Genomic DNA, 18,549 nt, shown 5'->3' on the forward strand with positions numbered 1-18,549 from the left:
GGTGTGGGATTAAAAAATAGAGGGCACATGGACCAATTCGTGGAAAGGGCAACCTGATGAAAGTAAAAAAAATAAAAAATGGGGGAAAAAGGGCACTTGAATATATTTAGTGGAGGATGAATTCTCTGGTCTCCATTTGAATCTGTCTGCAATAGTTTAAAGGAAATTTCATTAAAAATTAAATGATTAAATATTTGCTTTCCACAGTCTATATACAACCCCCCCCACCCCCCACCCCCCCAAAAAAAAACCCCAACTTTATTTCCATTAAATAGTTTTTCTCTTAGGTCAGTATTGTGAAATTTAAGTTAATTTTCTTGTTTTTCAGTCGGTTGATGCGACTGAAGACTGGAGAAGTGATCTGTTGACGACTCTCTGCAATCTGTTTACCAAAGAACGTGAAATGTTACTGGCCGAGCTTCACACCTACATTGCATCACATCCCGAGGCTGACAAAAACACCATTATCGGCAAACTGGAGCGGCGCATTCAAGATCAGGTAAACATCTGACGGGGTTGATCCACTGATTGTCCCCTTTCTTGACAAATTTATTTATCTTGAAGAAGGATCCTCCACCTCAGTGTGAGCACTGTCAGTCTACTCTGATGGTACGCCATATTTTGATGGAGTGTAATCATCTGAAGGAAACTATAAAAGATATATTTGGACGAAGAAATGTGATGGAATCATTTTCATTCCATCCTTAACGTTTTTTTTAGCAATTTCTTCGTGATACTGACTTTTATTCTAAATTTTAATTTTATCAATCTGTGATATTTGTATTTTTTGCAGTTCTTTACACTGTGTTTTAATTTAATTGTTGAGTTTTTATATGGATGTGGTTCATGACTTATTTTTGGTGCTGGGGTGTCATTAAACATTCATTCATTAATATTTTTTTTTTTTCTTTCCCACTTATTGTATTACATGAATAATTGCACAGACTGCAGATTTAAAACATTTTGCATAACTATAATTACAAACACGGGAATAAATAAGTTTTGTTTTAGAGGAATCATTGCACAGACTCAAACTTAAAAACTTTATGCATAAATATAATTACTACAACGATGAAACATGCTTTGTATCTCATGAATAATTTCACAGAATGCAGATTTAAAACTTTATGCATAAGTATAATTACAAAGAAGAGAATAAGTCCATTTTGGTTGTTTTACAGGAGTCATTGCACAGGTCGGCCATTGATCAGGTTTTCCACGCTGATCGCCAGTCTCTGCTGTCGGAAATCGAAGAGCTCCGATCTGCGCTAAGTAAGACTAGAATAGAGAAACACGACCAGCAACAGAAACTGAGTGAGCAGTACTCTTCACGGGAAGAAGACAGTTTGAAAAAGGAGAGACAACTCCAGAGACAAAGTATGAATCTGGAACAAAGTATTTTGCAATCAGTTGGCTTACTTTGAAGTTAAAACTAAATTAATGTTAATACAACATAGGTAGTAGGACATACTGCAAATGTACCACCATGAAACTGCTTATCATTGTGGACAAAGAATTTCTCCTTTTATATTTTTTACACATGCATGCGCGCGCACACATACACACACACTTACATAATGAACCCACTATGTATAAATAAAATAAAATTTATGAAATTAAGAAATAATAAAGAAATGTTAAATCTCAAAGTATGGTTACTGTATATATTGTAAAATGTAAATGGTGAAACATGGGATAGGAAATGTGAGTTTCCAACTTTTAAGTATCAGAATAATCATATGTTCGACACATAATAGCTGAAGTGTCCTTATACAAATATTTCTTTCCTTTTCAATAAAACATATTGTAATGATTTTCAATTTTACTTCGCACTCTAGTCCAAGTACTGGAGTTCAAAATTCAGCAGGAAAAGGTGATTGAAGATGACCTTCGAAACAGTCTTGAAATGGAGAACCGCAGAGTAATGGAACTTACTAACCAGTTGTCTAAGGACAAGAGTCAGCTCCTGGATACCCAGTCAGAAATATCCTCTCTTCAGATCCAGCTTTCCAAGGCTCATGACGCCCTTGAGAGGGAACAGAGCAGATTTACATCCGTCACGTATGTATTGCACTTTATTTTGGTACTGGTGTCATAAATGTTCCTTTGGTATTTATTCTCAGTTTCTTAAAGGTGTAATTTTTTTTATCAAGATTAATTATTTGTTCACGTTTTTTTGTCAAACCTTTTTGGTTTTCAAACATTTGTCAAGCCTGATAAAGCAGCCACCTTTGAAAATTAACAATCTTGTCCATAGAGACCAATGTTCTTTCTTCTCAAATCAGCAGATTGAGTCCAAATTAAACTCTATTTGTTATTTCTTCCTTTTCTTTAAAATATATTTTTTGGTGCCTATATCTAATGAAGGTTCAAACATGATGTCCAGGACAGGTGTTAATGGTTAGTTGTGTGTGAGAAAAGATAGTGTAGGAGTCTTACACTTGTTCATTGAATTCTTCACACTCACTCAGGCTGGGAAGCCAGTACAGGCAACAAACTCAGTATGGACCAATCTTAATGCCTCAAAGTTTAACCACTACACCACTGAGGTCCGCATTATACAGGCAACCCTTTCTTTATAATACTGTGATTTGGGACTGTTCAGGTGGCTGCTTAACACAGGTTTCACCATATTTGATGGTTATTATTTACAATATATGTTTTTTTTCTGTTTATATCATTTCTTCTCGTGCTGTCACTAATAGCCCTAGCATTTCCCAAAATTATTTAAGATCTTTCTTTACGATGTCTTGACTGTTAAAGGTACATAAACTTCTCAAAACAATATATGGTATTTCTGACAAATGTTCAGAAGTGATCATGGAAGATCGGTAGACTGGTTTTGTGCCTCATGTTAAATGAATATGAGATGATAAAAGATGATGGTACCAATCAGATTATTCATGAGCCCTCTGCCTCTTGAACACGCTATCGGTTGCAACATAGTTTCTTTCTTAGAATATACATCTCTGTACATAAGCTTAGACTATACTTCTAGCTTAGAATATACATTTCGGTACATGCAGCTTAGAATATACATATCTGTACATACAGCTTAGAATTTACATCTCTGTACATCCAGCTTAGAATATACATCTCTGTACATACAGCTTAGAATATACATCTCTGTACATCCAGCTTAGAATATACATCTCTGTACATACAGCTTACAATATCTGTACATCCAGCTTAGAATATACATCCAGCTTAGAATATACATCTCTGTACATACAGCTTAGAATATACATCTCTGTACATAAAGCTTAGAATATACATCTCTGTACATCCAGCTTAGAATATATAACTCTGTACATCCAGCTTAGAATATACAACTCTGTACATCCAGTGTTGTCTTGGTTATTCTAATGTCCATAGAGCTCATCTGCAGATAAGATTTAGACATTTTGCGTTTTCTAGTGCTGGATGAGTTTTGTAGGTGGTGACTAACTCAAAAATAACTTTCACATACATGTACATATGTACCTAAGCATGGGAAAAAAAAGAGAGAGAAAGAAAAGGTTAAAACCTAAGTTTTAGATATTGATCCTATACTGTATGATGTAAGACGACCAGGTAAAGTTAATGTGGGTTTAAAAACAATCGGTTGTTGATGGTTACTTTATTCTCTAACAACAGGGAAACTTGGAGTTCACTTCTGTAAGTTCTCATTCTTGCTATCCATGTATCCTTGCATGTGTCTTACAACACCTTTTTACAGTTTCAACCAAAACATGCAAACCTCTGTTACTTACAGCAGATCATACCTCCCCAAAATCCGCTCCTTTTCTCGCACTTAATATATTCCACACCATCCACTCCTGTTTTTGTGATGTATGCTGTGTAAGATTTTTCAATTTTGTTCATGCGATCAGTTGATGTTTTTAAACATTTTTATTATAGTTTTACAGGGGTTTTATTTAACATATTTGATTTTGTACTTTTATATTTAACCAAGAATAATTGCATTTTAAACAAGAATAGAAGTTAATACTGATGAGTTTTCTTTTTTTTAAACTTTTTTTTTAAAGGCATGTAAACAATTTTCAGGTTTAACAACTCTTGTACATTTTTTTTTATCAGTATTGAATTTTTCTGATTGTTTTGATTAACATGATTTCATTTCTAGCTGGATTGTATGGTTTTTCAGAATTAAGTATATTATATCCCTAGCTTGAGTGTTTCCATCAGTTTTAAAGTTGAAAAGCTCATAAATTGAAATGTTTTTATTATAGACTGAAATTAGGAATAAACCATATGATGTAATATTTTATTAAAATCATCAAGGGGCGGGACGTAGCCTAGTGGTAAAGCGCACACCTCATGCATGATTGATCTAGGATCAATCCACGTCGGTGGACCCATTGGGCTATTTCTCGTTCCAGCCACTGCACCGCGACTGGTATATCAAAGACCATGGTATGTACTATCCGTTCTGGGATGGTGCATATAAAAGCATGGGAAAATTAAGCGGGTTTCCTCTCTATGACTATCAAAATGACCATATGTTTGATATCCAATAACCGATGATTAATAAATCAATATGCTCTAGTGGTGTCATTAAACAAAACAAACTTTAACTTTTTTAACTTTAAAATCATCAAAGAAAGCAGTTGTTCCTTAGTTATGAATGCAACATGACCCTGATTTCCTTCCCATATGTATAAATGTACATCAATGCCATTAAAAACCATTGCTAAAAGTATTTACAAATAAAACATTTTAAAATGCTGCTTTAACAGCTTAACAACAACCTGCTTAGAAAATATATGCTAAATAATTCAACCTAATAAATAAACTGCTTCAAAAATATTCATAGATTATGCATGTTGTCTAAATTAATATTGATGTTGGTGAAAGCAGTTTTGAAATCAAAGGGTCTGAAACATGTTTCAACCTAATAAATAAACTGCTTCAAAAATATTCATAGATTATGCATGTTGTCTAAATTAATATTGATGTTGGTGAAAGCAGTTTTGAAATCAAAGGGTCTGAAACATGTTTCAACCTAATAAATAAACTGCTTCAAAAATATTCATAGATTATGCATGTTGTCTAAATTAATATTGATGTTGGTGAAAGCAGTTTTGAAATTAAAGGGTCTGAAACATGTTTTAACACTTGTATATACAGTGAAACCTCTCAAAACCGGACCCTCTGTAAACTGGAATTCCCTCAAAACTGGACATTTTACAAAGGCCCTTTTTTAAAATCAATACAAAACTTAGTCTCTAAACCGGATCCCTCCTAAGACAGGACATTTCTTTCAAAGGTGTCCGGTTTATAGGGGTTTCGCTGTATTACCTTTAAAAACCCCCACAAGAAACATTATTAAAAATACTACCCCCAACCCCCAATTGAACATGGATTCAAAGTTTCATTGCATTGTCTTTCAGTTAGTTTATTAGCTTTTTGAGGATATGAGGTTGCAACAAGATGACTTTAATTTTGTGGCATGTTGTGAACATTTGTGTATAACTGCAACTTGTTTTTCAATCTCTTTGGCATCTGTGTGCTATACAAATTGTTAAGCATGTTATTCTTGCAACATTGGCTTTTTTAAATTTTAATGCTTTACATACATGTAAATGTAACATACAACTGTAAACTGACATGAACAATGCAGCCTGAGTGGCTGTGCTATCTTGTCTGAACTTGGTTTTAAACAGGGGTGGGGATTCTCCTCCGATCAGCTGTTTTCCTCTCATGGAACATTGCATTTCCTTGCGTTTTAATCATCCTTTCCTCCAAACTGTGTGAGATGGCCCAGATTTTAATCTATCATTTCAAGAATTTCCGAGGCCCCTCTTAGATTTCCTCTTTTTTTTACAGTTCACCAATTCCCACCCCTGTTTAAAAGGAAAGAAAAGAACTGCATAGCAGTTGGATTTTCAGAAATATCAATTAGAATATAAAAATGAAAACAACTTAGTGAAACAGATTTCTGTAAAACTAGCCTCATTAAAATGTGATACGATGGTACCATGTATCTTTAATTAATCAAAGCATAGAAGATATTACTCAACCAAAAACATTTAGCAATTGTTGCAACACTTTACTGAGGAGAACCATTTTAATATTAAATTCAAGACATTAAGATTAATTTTTGTCAACTATTTGTGTTGATTATATCTATTATACTGGTATGTTTTTAATGTTGCATAAAAAACAAACAAAAAATTAGAATTTTTTTTCAGATATCACATTTGCTATCAATACAGAGCCGTGGATTGGATTTAGCTCAGTGGTAGAGTGCTTGCCTGAGATGCTTTATTGGACATATGATTAATCCCGCTAAGTGAACCTTGTAGTTCCCGGAATGGAAATAAATTACTTGAATTGTAATAAGAAACGGGCGGGACGTAGCCCAGTGGGAACATTGGACTATTTCTCGTTCCAACCAGTGCACCACGACTGGCATATCAAAGGCTGTGGTATATACTACCCTATCTGTGGGATGGTGCATATAAAAGATCCCTTGCTGCTAATCAAAAAGAGTAGCCATTGAAGTGGCGACAGCAGGTTTCCCCTCAATATCTGTGTGGTCCGTAACCATATGTCTGACGCTGTATAACTGTAAATAAAATGTGTTGAGTGCATCATTAAATAAAACATTTCCTTCCTGTAATAAGAAACTGACTTGTACCCATATGGTCATCATGCATATGGGCCTGATTTGTAAGAAACATGGCTGCTCTAAATAGTAATAGAAACTGCCTTATATTGCAATAATATGGGTTGGGGAGGAAAGGAAAGCTTGTTTAACAACAGCAGTTAATAAATGTAAAATGAGGTGTTTGCTACAAACAAAAACCCACAGCATGCCCTATCTTCTTCTTTTTTCTTTATTCCAACCACTGCTTTATGACTGAGATATGTTTTGTCTGGGGAAAATGCATGTAAAATGACCTTACATAGGAGTAACCTACATGGCAGCAGCAGGTTTCTTATCTTACTCTTGACCAAGTGTCACAATAGACACAAATATCCAAATAGATGTAATTTATATTATGCGGGGATGATGTTTTAAAACTGAAAATTTCTTTCCTATCTTTTCTAGTCGGTTATGACTGTCGGTTCTTTCATTCTTTGGTTATATATGAACATGTGATTGAAATAATGTCTACAACTAATACGATCATGAGTGATAATTTTTAAAATTATTTATTTATTTAATTATTTTTTGATTGTGTAAAGGGATGCATTGGAAGATTCTCGTGAGAAGAACGAACATCTGCTTGAACTTGTTGATGCGGAGAAACGTAAAGTCATCCTCCTGGAGTCTCAAGTTGCTGACCTGAAGTCTCACAACAAAGACTACCTGGATAAAGAAAGCAGATTTGTTGAGGTAACTAGAACCAGGGTTTGTCATCAGTATATGGCAGAACAGAAATGATTCTTTTTTAAAGTGTTTAACACTTTGTAATTCAAAAATGCATTCATCGCACACATGTGTATGGTTTTACAAATCTAAGGTACCAAAATCAGAATAGAGATTGTGTTTTCCTGACTTGCAATTAGAAGGTTTCTCTTTTACACATCTTGCTTGGAAGAGAAACTAGTATATAGGATATGTAGGATAGACGTATCAAGAGTTCGACAGCCCCGGTCTTGTAGATCATAAATAATTTCCACTTATTATCTTTGTGCATTTAATGATTGCTATGCAACAGCTTATATTTCTCAGACTTTAAATTATGTATTTTGTTTTATATGATTACTTTATTGTCAAAAATATGGTGCAAAGTATCACAAGTTCATATTTTGACTGACTCGGACACATTTGCCTGTAAGTCTGACAATGTGATCTGATGTTAGACATACTTCCTATTTTTACAGATCTTATTAAAAGTACCCACATCATTATCATTTTTTGATTTACTTATTATGTGACATACAAGTACATACACAGATATCATTATGTATAATATCAACTTCTTTATAATTTACTAGTTGTTTTTTAATCACTGTTATTATGTAAAATCCATTAAAAACAACTAAAATGGTGTCAGACTCTTGGTCGTGTCCAACTCATAATTAGTTTGTATCCCATTAATTTTAACCATTCAAAGTTTTGTTCAGTTAAAATATCATATCTGTTTAAAAATATTTTCTTTTAGGTTGTCAATTTGTTTCCATTGTTCTAGAAATACATTAAGATATCTGTATTTGTACATTTATGTTATAAATTACTTTCTACTGCTAGTGATTAGTTTTTGTTCTTAAATCTATATTACAATGTGTTTTTTATATTCAGCAACTCCGTAATGAGCTGACAAAAGAACAGGAGCGTCGCATCGACTCGGTTCGACATGCCGAGCTTGAGAAGTCTGCGAAGACGTCAGCTCAACAGGAGCTGGAGATGGAGAGACGGCGAGTGCGGTCCATTCAGAACGACTACGATGTGCTGCTGGCCCAGCTGAAGTCTTCGCTCGAATCAGAGAGACTGAAATGTGATGAACTCAGTGGGTATGTATTCCGGCAGAGTATAGACCTTTGTTGAGGGTGGCAGAACAATATAAATACATACATACAAGTGTATATTTCTGTTTGAAGGTGTAAAAGGTTAGGAACATTTTGTTTAATGACCCTTTGGCTGATGGTTATTTGGTGTATAATGTGATTCTTTGGACACTTGGACTAGAGAGTAAAAAAGAAACTTGCTGCTACTACATAAGCTTCTCCTGCCAAAACAGCAGCAAATTAGGACCTTTTATATATACTTTCCAAAATCAGGTCAATACTCTGCCACTGAACTACATTCCACCTCTTGTTGGTATAAATGCTGTCAGGTTACAAACTTTAAGTAATGTAGGTAGCACTGGTGGATTTCTATTTTCACATTCGGGGTAATGTTATAACTACCACCAGAGTCCGAACAGGATACACCTGGATCTCACGCATATATCTACTGAAGACATTCACAGCAACCCAGAGCACAGCTTCTGACAGCACCAGCCACCAAGTCTGGGGCAAAGATCCTAATATTCTCTTTATTTTAAATAGTATGTTTGGATATTGTCCAACAAACACATCATTCTTTTTTCATTAATATAATTTTATTTCTCCTCACCAGAAACTTGGAACGAGAGCGGCAGCAGACTTCTCAGCTGCAGTCCCTGCTGGATGTGGAGAGATCGGCCCGTCAGCAGATGAGTCACCAGGATCAGACGTCGCTGGACAGCTACCTGTCTGAGCTGCAGGAGCAGAAGACACTGGTTGAGGACCTGCGGCGTGCTCTGGCGCGGGAGAAGCAGAACTCGACCAGTCTGAGCGACATGCTGGACTTGGAGCGAGCCAGCGCCCAGCACGACATAGAGGAGGAGAGGAACGTCGCCCGCAGGATCAAGAGAGACCTGGATACGTTACAGGTAGGTCTCGGCTTACAGTTTGGCCTTGGTTGTTAGCATTCCTGACTGTCATCTGTCAACTTCTGACATTTTCGACTTCCTCACAACTTACACCAGGCAGGTTTCAACCAAACGTGGACCAAATGATCCTCTCATGGAACCGAGTAAAAAAGTCCAGTTTTAAGTAGTGTCCAATTTAAATAGGTTGTATTCTGTACTGAAATTTAAAAAGGGACCATTAAAAATCATCTGTTTTTGAGAGAATGCCAGTTCACAAAGGCTCTGGTTTTGAGGGATTTCATTGTATGAATATTTGTGTGTTTTAGATGGAGAAGCTTGAAATCAAGAGACACCTTGACCTTGAACGAGAGAGGTCGCGAGCGGTTCAGTTGCAAGTTGAAGACCTGCAGGCTGATCTCAAGGCGATGAAGCAGCATGAGAACGAGATCAAGAAACAGACCACCTCCGAACTAAAGCATGAGAAACGCAAACAGCGCGAATTGGAACGGGAAAAAGACGAGATCAACATCCAGCTGGTAACGACTTAACAAAGTTAATCAATGTGCTCTAATTAAACAAAACTTTACTTTAATTCCACATCCTTACTTATTTTTATTTTGATAGGGACTTAGTAAGGCTATTAGTAGTCATGTGTTTGAGTGCTATTATTGTTGTTTGTAGCGTGAGCAGGAGCTGGAGTCTCAGCGTCTGAAGGAACAGCTGAGAGATGTGGAAATGGAGGTCAACCGATCATTGATAGCCACTTAGTAAGGCAATTAGTAGTCATGTGTTTGAGTGCTATTATTGTTGTTTATAGCGTGAGCAGGAGCTGGAGTCTCAGCGTCTGAAGGAACAGCTGAGAGATGTGGAGATGAGGTCGACCGATCATTGATAGCCACTTAGTAAGGCAATTAGTAGTCATGTGTTTGAGTGCTATTATTGTTGTTTATAGCGTGAGCAGGAGCTGGAGTCTCAGCGTCTGAAGGAACAGCTGAGAGATGTGGAGATGGAGGTCGACCGATCACGTGACCGGGAGCAGCAGTCGCGCATCGAGTGGGAACGGATGAGACATGAATTTGAAAGAAACCGTCTCCCGAAGTCACCCGGAACTCCAGTAGCAACTGAAGCGGTACGATCTTGAATATATTGATAAATATCAGAAATTTTAATATTTTATACCGTGCCCTTCCTTTTCACTCCATTTCTTTGATTTCCATCCTGTTTCTTTCTGATCTGGCAGATCTTTTTGTCTTTCAGCTTATTTTACTGTTCACATTCACATCCTATCCTTATTTATCTCCTATGGCCATCTGTGTTACACACTTGCCATTTCTCATCAACTTTTGCTAAGGGCTTCGTCAACTGCTTCTGAGGGTGTTCATTGGTTACTTCTGGTTCCTATACTCTTCTACCGCCAATAATATTTGGGAATTTTATCTAAACTTTTAAACTTTCTAATAATTGCAGCTGCTTTCATTTTTAAGCTAATTTGACTACTTTTATTGTCTTGCCTTTACAAAATAAAATTTCCGGTTGTGACGGTGTCAACTTGTGTGTTTATCGTTAAAGTTTTGCATTAAGATCAGTTTCTGACAAACTATATGTCCTAGGTCAATAAAACTTGGTTTATAGTTGCACCTAGGGATTTTCATTACAATGCACTGAAAATGTTTATGATAAAGAACCGGCCTCGGTGGCGCAGTGGTTAAGCCATCAGACTACAGGCTGGTAGGTACAGGGTTCGCAGCCTGGTACCAGCTCCCACCCAGAGCGAGTTTTAACGACTCAATGAGTAGGTGTAAGACCATTACACCTTCTTCTCTCTCACTAACCAACTAACAACTAACCCACTGTACTGGACAGATAGCTGAGGTATGTGCCCAGGACGGCGTGCTTGAACCTTAATTGGATATAAGCACGAAAATTAGTTGAAATGAAATGAAATATGATAAACAAGATATTTAATTCTTGTTTGTGTCTGTAGCTGCCGTCTAGCTCTGTTGATTCCGTGAGATCTCCGTCAGTCAGCATGGAGATGCTGAAGAGTTTGCAGCAGCGACTGGAGTACATCGCCATCCGAATACAGGATGAGGTGCAGGCGTCTCCACAGCTGCAGCAGGACCTGACAAGCATCCTGTCGCAGATCACCAACCTGCATCACAGTCACACAGACCAGGTACAGCTCACAGTGGGTGACACACAGGTGGTGTTGGGATAGAGTCAGGAATTAGACTGGGTACAAATAGTACAGCTCACAGTGGGTGACACACAGGTGGTGTTGGGATAGAGTCAGGAATTAGACTGGGTACAACTAGTACAGCTTACAGTGGGTGACACACAGGTGGTGTTGGGATAGAGTCAGGAATTAGACTGGGTACAAATAGTACAGCTCACAGTGGGTGACACACAGGTGGTGTTGGGATAGAGTCAGGAATTAGACTGGGTACAAATAGTACAGCTCACAGTGGGTGACACACAGGTGGTGTTGGGATAGAGTCAGGAATTAGACTGGGTACAAATAGTACAGCTCACAGTAGGTGACACACAGGTGGTGTTGGGATAGAGTCAGGAATTAGACTGGGTACAAATAATGATCAAAGTGGAACAGCTCAGTGTATTGCATGCAGATGGTGTTAGGACAGAGTCTGGGATTAAGCTGGTCAAAAATAATGAAGAAAATGCAGTCAAATTATGAAAAACATTGTCAAAGTGATGACATGTAATTGTTTTTGAGACATACTTTTTAAATATATTCATGCACAGTTAATGTGCCTTTATTTGATGTGATGGGTGGTAGGAATGATTGCCATCGATGGACCTAACCAGTGCCACACAACTGGTGTATCAAACAGGTGTGGGAATTCTCCTCGAATCAGCTGTTTTCCTCTCATGGAACATTGCGTTTCCTAGCATTTTAATCGTCCTTTCCTCCAAAATATGTTAGATGGCACAGATTTTAACCTAGGATTTCAAGAATTTTCGGAACCCCTCTAGATTTCCTCTTCTCTTTTTTTTTACAGTTCACCAATTCCCACTCCTGATCAAAGGTTGTGGTGTGTGCTGTTCTCTCCATATAAAAGATGCCGTAGGAGTAGTCTGTGGTCATAGAAGGTTTCTGTAAGACTAACTCTCTAAGTGTTAAACCAAATAGCCTTAGTTTAAAAATTATTGTTGTGTATGCTTAACTGTAGTTTAAAATGTTCTGATGATTTGTTAAACACTGTTCCAGTTTAGAATTGTGTTAGGGTGTCATTAAACAATCATTAATTCCTTTTTCTTTCTCTCTAGGTTGATGGATCTTCAGTGGGAGACTCGATGGTGGAACACACCCTGCAGCACAATGATCACCTGACAACGTTCCTGTCCCAGGTGTGTAAGGAGAAGGAGGAGCTGCGCGTCCACCTCAACCAGCTGGAGGACGAACTCGTACACTACCGCAGGAACGAGAGACATCAACAGGTCCGTACAGACTGAGTCCAGTCAAAACCCCCAATTCATGGTTTAGTTAGTGGTTAACAAGGGGTACCAGCAGGTCTGTACAGACGGGGTCGGATTAAACTCCCAATACATGATTTGATTAGTGGTTAATGAGGCATCAACAGGTCTGTACAGACTGAGTCAGGTTTTTATTACCTACGAGGTACAGCATAACGAGGGTCATATTTATCGTACGATTTCCCTCGTATGTCATAACTAAATCGTATGTCCGCCTGACATTGTTTATTAACGATTGGCTGTTGTAAGAGTACATTTCTTTCTGATTGGCTGACACGACATTCCACAGATACTACTTTCTTCATTAATACATTTTTATTTCGAGTAAGCTATCACATGCCGTAATGACAAATACGTGTTTTTAATTAATTTAATAAAACATTAATTGATTATTTATGATAACTTGTATTATATTACGATGTAGTTGTGACACATCAAACACTTAATTATGAATATAACATTCACAACTGTTAGAAATCTATACTAAGGTGGACGAGTCACTTTTCGCACCCTTGTTTTGGCTTCGTACGTAATAAATGTAGCATATCTTACCGTAATTTCACTTGAAAGCCATATTTAGTAAAAGGTACAATGTTTTAATCACAAGATTTTCTTCAAACACATTCAGGTGCGTTAATAATGTTCAAAAAAAAAAAAAATCAATAGCGTCATGTACCTAATTTATAGTTATTGTAAGGAGATGCAAAGTGACGTCATTGGAATACTGACACTCATATAATATCCTCTATTTATGATACCCCAGCTCATAGTTTAATCAATGTTTAATGAGAGGCACCAAAAGGTCTGCTCAGGCTGGGTGGTATTTATTTTAACTTAATTTTATATCATATTATAACCAATTTATGTTCAGTTTGGTGTGAAAAGGAAAGGTTTTTTTTAATGATGCTCAGGGTTTGCAATGGTATCTAAATACATACATATTAATGGGTGTATTGTCATTTCACTATTTGAACTGTGACAGGTCACAACTGGCTCAGTGTTATTTTAATGAAGTTGTTCAAGTAACATGTGATTTTGCTAATTTGTAGATTAACCAGGAGAACGGTGGTCTGGCCGAGGACCGGTACATGCACGAGCGTGTGATGTGGGCCAACGAGCGACTGTCTCTCCAGATGAACCTTGACACGGCCGAGCGCGAGACAGAGCGCCTCCAGGGAGAACTGCGCATGTTACGTAATGAGCAGAACGCAGTTCACATTGTCGACACTGATCGGGAAAAGGTAAGTTATTGATATAAAAAGAGATTTTAAAAGTTATTATTTTCTTAAGAAGCCACTATATAGCAGTGAATGAAATTTAATATTGGAAAGCCAACCACTGCCAGATGTTATATTCATAGACTTAAATTAAGCACAAACTATACCATATAAAAATAAATTGCATATCAATCTAGATAATAAGTGGAACTGTATTGAAAAAAGGGTGTCTGTTTAACAATCAAATTGTGGGCTTTTCTCCAGGGATCAATTGCCTTCCGTCGATTCTGTGTTTGTGTGGGTGGGTGTTCCAACTCAACCAGTGTCTGGTATATCAAAAGTTTGGTATGTCCTGTCCAATATATGAGAAAGTAAATATAAAAGATACCAAGTGCTTTATTGATAGGAAGCAGTGGGTTTCCATTATCTCTATCAAATGGAGGGCAGAATGTAGCCCAGTGGTAAAGCGTTCGCTTGATACGCGGTCGGTCTGGGATCGATCCTCGTCGGTGGGCCCATTGGGCTATTTCTTGCTCCAGCCAGTGCACCACGACTGGTATATCAAAGGCCGTGGTATATGTTATCCTGTCTGTGGGATGGTGCATATAAAAGATCCCTTGCTGCTAATCGAAAAGAGTAGCCCATGAAATGGTGACAGCGGGTTTCCTCTCTCAATATCTGTGTGGTCCTTAACCATAGGTCTGACGCCATATAACTGTAAATAGAATGTGTTGAGTGCATCGTTAAATAAAACATTTCCTTCATTCCTTCTCTCAAATGGCTGTCAAATAACCACATAAGACACGCAATAGCTGTAGTTTTAAAGTGTGTTGAGTTGCCGTTAAGCGTGCCTTCCTTTTATCCTTCCAGATGCAGCGTCTGTACGGCCGGCTGTTGAGGTCTGAGAGTTTCCGCAAGGCTCTCGTCTACCAGAAGCGCTACCTGTTGTTACTGCTGGGCGGCTACCAGGACTGTGAGCAGGAGACGCTCATGTTGATCGCTCAGATCGGCGGCTATCCCTCTGACGTGGACATCCAGCGGCGCCGGCGCCATCCACGCATGTACATGATCTTCAGAAGCGCGGCCCGCGTCGTGGTCGCAATCTGGAGGTAAATGTTTGTCAAATATTGTTGTTCATTTTATGAGAGTTTGGTCAGAGAATATTGTGTCCAGTATCATGTTTCAGAGATGGCAAAACAATTGTAAAATATTATATAGTACTTGCTAATCAGTTTTAAAATTGTTTAGTATTTGTTGCTGATCAAAATTTTAAAAAACTAAATGTTTCAAGGCTTTTCATATATATATAGAAAAGTTCTAGTTAATGATGTACCGTATATCGCTGTGTATTAGCCGACTTTTTGATACAAAATTTATCAAGTCAAAGGCTGGGGTCGGCTTATCTAAGGAGTCAACATTTTATTGGAAATGTAAAGTTAGAATAGTGACGTCACGGCTCGACTCGATCTATTGTCATTATTGTGCTCTGCATTTCCGCTTTCATAAAGGTTTAATATTGCATTTTAACACAAGCTATTACAAATAAAAGATATTAAAATTGTATATATATGTTCATCTTTAATAAATGTTGGTGTTTAAAAGTTATTTAGTAATATTTATCTGTTTAAACAACAATAAATGGTGACCGATCAAAACAATTTCGGAAAACTTCGCAGGTCACGTGTCATTACAAAACTGCTTACTAAACCGGTGAACACGTTAATTGTTCCAGCTTCATTTGTTTTGTTTGTCGGCTTGGGATTAATCGACACGGGTGGTTGGGTATGGTAGGGTATAGCCGACTAGTAATGAAAAGACCGATTAGCACAATCAACAATGCAAACAGTCACTGTGTTTTTAACGTGTGGCTGCAATCAAGAATGTTTAGGTATATTTCGCTATCTTGGTACTTATATTTTACGAGAAATAAATTAACCGGACACCGTTTCTATAAATAGAAATCGGCTACTGCTTCCGGATAAGTTTGCTGTGACAAATGACGTTTGAAAGCAGATGTACTTTGTCATTTTGTAGAGACCACACAGACATCTGACTTGGTTAGTTTTATATAGGGGGGTCGGCTTATATACAAGGTCGATAATTTTAAAGCCGATTTGGAGGGTGAAACTAGGGGGTCGGCTAATGCATGGAGTCGGCTAATACACAGCGATATACGGTAGGATATTAGCTTTTTCCTGTGAAGGTAAGAATGGGAAATTCTGCAAGGCTTGCCAAGCAGAATATTTCATTCGGCATGAACAGGATAAAGCTGATATCCTACGTTATTAACTAGTTACTATCTTTCTTCTGCAGTAAATAAAAAAAAAAAATGGGAAAAGCTATTATTTCTGTTATTTCAGCTACATTATGATGACTTCATGACCGATTTTTTAGGGTGTATACTACCAAATCAAATCCCATAGACGACAATAGTAACATATGCGGCTAAAACTCCTACCTGCAACGTATCAACCGACATAAACGCCACGGATATAAATACCACCACCCCTTACACTTAAAGTGAATCAGAGAAAAAATGGGGGTCAAGCTGCTCGTTTCTGAGATAACGGGTAGCGTCTATGACTACCCTAGTTTCGCACAAAATTCGAGTACTTTTTTTTACAGGTACCCCATACATGTTTCAAGCACAAGGCTACTTGACACATTGGTACTAGATGAAATAAAATTGCACATTTATTTTACCCAGATGAAACTATTATTTTATTACAACCAACACACTCACATTTATAACCAATCACAGGACTTGTGGTGTTCACTTCTCTATCAAAAGTTGGGTGCACCTCGAGCTTTGACCCAGCCGGAAGTTATTTGGTATAGTACTACCTATAATGTACAGGGATGAAAATTAGCTGCCTTGCGGTGGAATTTCCTCAGTTGAAAAAAATATTTCAGCCCTTTTTTGTCAAGGGCAGCTTTCATTCCTGAATGTAACTATGCATGTGACTTCACTCATTTATATTCTGCCACTATACGTTTATGACTTTGCTCTATCCGTCATCATAATCTGTCAATAAAAACAGTGGTTGCAGGATAAAAATCAGGCACATGTGCAGGAGGAGTTTGGGAGTTGAAGCTCTCCCCGCTTAAGCAAATTGTTTTTTTTTTTTTGTTTTTTTTCAATACATTTTCTGAGGGAACGTGTCTTGACCCCCCCCCACCCCACCCCTAAACTTCACTTACCAGTCTAGACCCGCCCCCAAAGGAACACATTTGCCATAGCTTATATTTAACAAGGCCATCCCTATTTTATATGGTTCTGCATAACAATAACAAAATTAAAATAACTTGGTTTTTATGCATTGGGTAAATGAAAGGTTGTATATTTATTATGAAAACTGGTCTGATTGATATATCCTGAACCAACAACATGATGTTTATTTTTTTACAACCGTGTCTTAAAACTCACTGGCAAAATAACTGGTTTCGACAGTACAAATATGAGTAGTGTTACAGCTTGCTGCTTCTCTTTTTATTAGGATGAAGTACATGGTGAGAAAATGGCGGCGTGCAACCCGAGTTGGCTCTCCGGTAGTGGCAGGAAGAATAAACCAGCAGTTTGGTATGTATTGGATTATCTGTATTTAGATATTGGTGTATTTCAGTAACACAAATATTCCTTTCCATTTTGTAATCTTGAGTTACATTTGCCTTTAACATTCAGAAATGAGTAACCTTCTCAGGCATTTCTCTTATTTACAATTCCACTGGGATTCATTTAAAATATTATCAAGCAGTTTAAATCCTCATTTTTTAAGAGAATTATGAGGTAAATTCTTTTATTGTGGATTAATTTTTAACAAAATAGTGCTTTGAGACCAGCTTTACACATCCCCCATAGCATATTTTATCAGAAAAAGCAACACATTCCATAACACCCTCCTCATCTCAAGAGTGACATGATTGTTGAAAGACCTCTTTTATCAGATTTTAATCTGATTTCAGATTTTCTTTTGCCTAATTTTCAGAAAATAGACTAAATTCAATCTGAAATGCTAAAAAACAATTACCAACACAATGTATATTTAACTGGTATAGTTTTTTCAGCTTTTTAAAGATAATTTCAACCTTTATTTTTAAATAGACATTGCATACACAGATGATGTGTTGGGGGGGGGGGGGGGGGTTTGGATTGTAATCTCAGATATATATATATATATATATTGGGTTTTTTTTCAGGCTATGTTGGTACGAACAACTCCTTTTCGCCACCTCGACCGTCCTCGTCTCTGCCTCTGGCCTCGACTCATGCCACTGCTGTTGAAGCTCATTTTGCAAACCGTGCCAATGTGTCGCCTTCCAGAGTGTCACAGCCGACAGCGTCGTTACAGAATGGTGACATGCAGCGGCCTGCATTGACAACGGCTCAAGTGTGTAGCAGACGGCGGCTCTTCTCAACACCTCCAACGAAAGATCCTTCCTTAAGATCAGGCAGTTCGGTGCCAGCTTCCTCTAGTGCTAGAAGGTTAGTG

The 18,549-nt window shown here is 37.5% G+C and overlaps 1 protein-coding gene across 8 annotated transcripts in view; it reads left to right on the top strand.

Annotated features, from left to right (window-relative positions):
* LOC121381236 (A-kinase anchor protein 9-like) overlaps window positions 1-18,549 on the top strand; it is a 134,965-nt gene that overhangs the window by 113,126 nt on the left and 3,290 nt on the right. For all 8 annotated transcript variants that reach the window (XM_041510454.1, XM_041510459.1, XM_041510455.1 and 5 more), the window contains 14 exons: window positions 329-499; window positions 1,182-1,377; window positions 1,839-2,061; window positions 7,195-7,345; window positions 8,255-8,466; window positions 9,074-9,368; window positions 9,674-9,883; window positions 10,300-10,476; window positions 11,332-11,523; window positions 12,636-12,806; window positions 13,892-14,083; window positions 14,930-15,168; window positions 17,557-17,639; window positions 18,257-18,542. In XM_041510454.1, coding sequence (XP_041366388.1) covers window positions 329-499; window positions 1,182-1,377; window positions 1,839-2,061; window positions 7,195-7,345; window positions 8,255-8,466; window positions 9,074-9,368; window positions 9,674-9,883; window positions 10,300-10,476; window positions 11,332-11,523; window positions 12,636-12,806; window positions 13,892-14,083; window positions 14,930-15,168; window positions 17,557-17,639; window positions 18,257-18,542 — 2,798 coding nt within the window. The remainder of the gene's footprint in view (window positions 1-328; window positions 500-1,181; window positions 1,378-1,838; window positions 2,062-7,194; window positions 7,346-8,254; window positions 8,467-9,073; window positions 9,369-9,673; window positions 9,884-10,299; window positions 10,477-11,331; window positions 11,524-12,635; window positions 12,807-13,891; window positions 14,084-14,929; window positions 15,169-17,556; window positions 17,640-18,256; window positions 18,543-18,549) is intronic.

Source organism: Gigantopelta aegis, chromosome 9 (assembly GCF_016097555.1).
Source record: "Gigantopelta aegis isolate Gae_Host chromosome 9, Gae_host_genome, whole genome shotgun sequence".
Classification (NCBI taxonomy): domain Eukaryota; kingdom Metazoa; phylum Mollusca; class Gastropoda; order Neomphalida; family Peltospiridae; genus Gigantopelta; species Gigantopelta aegis.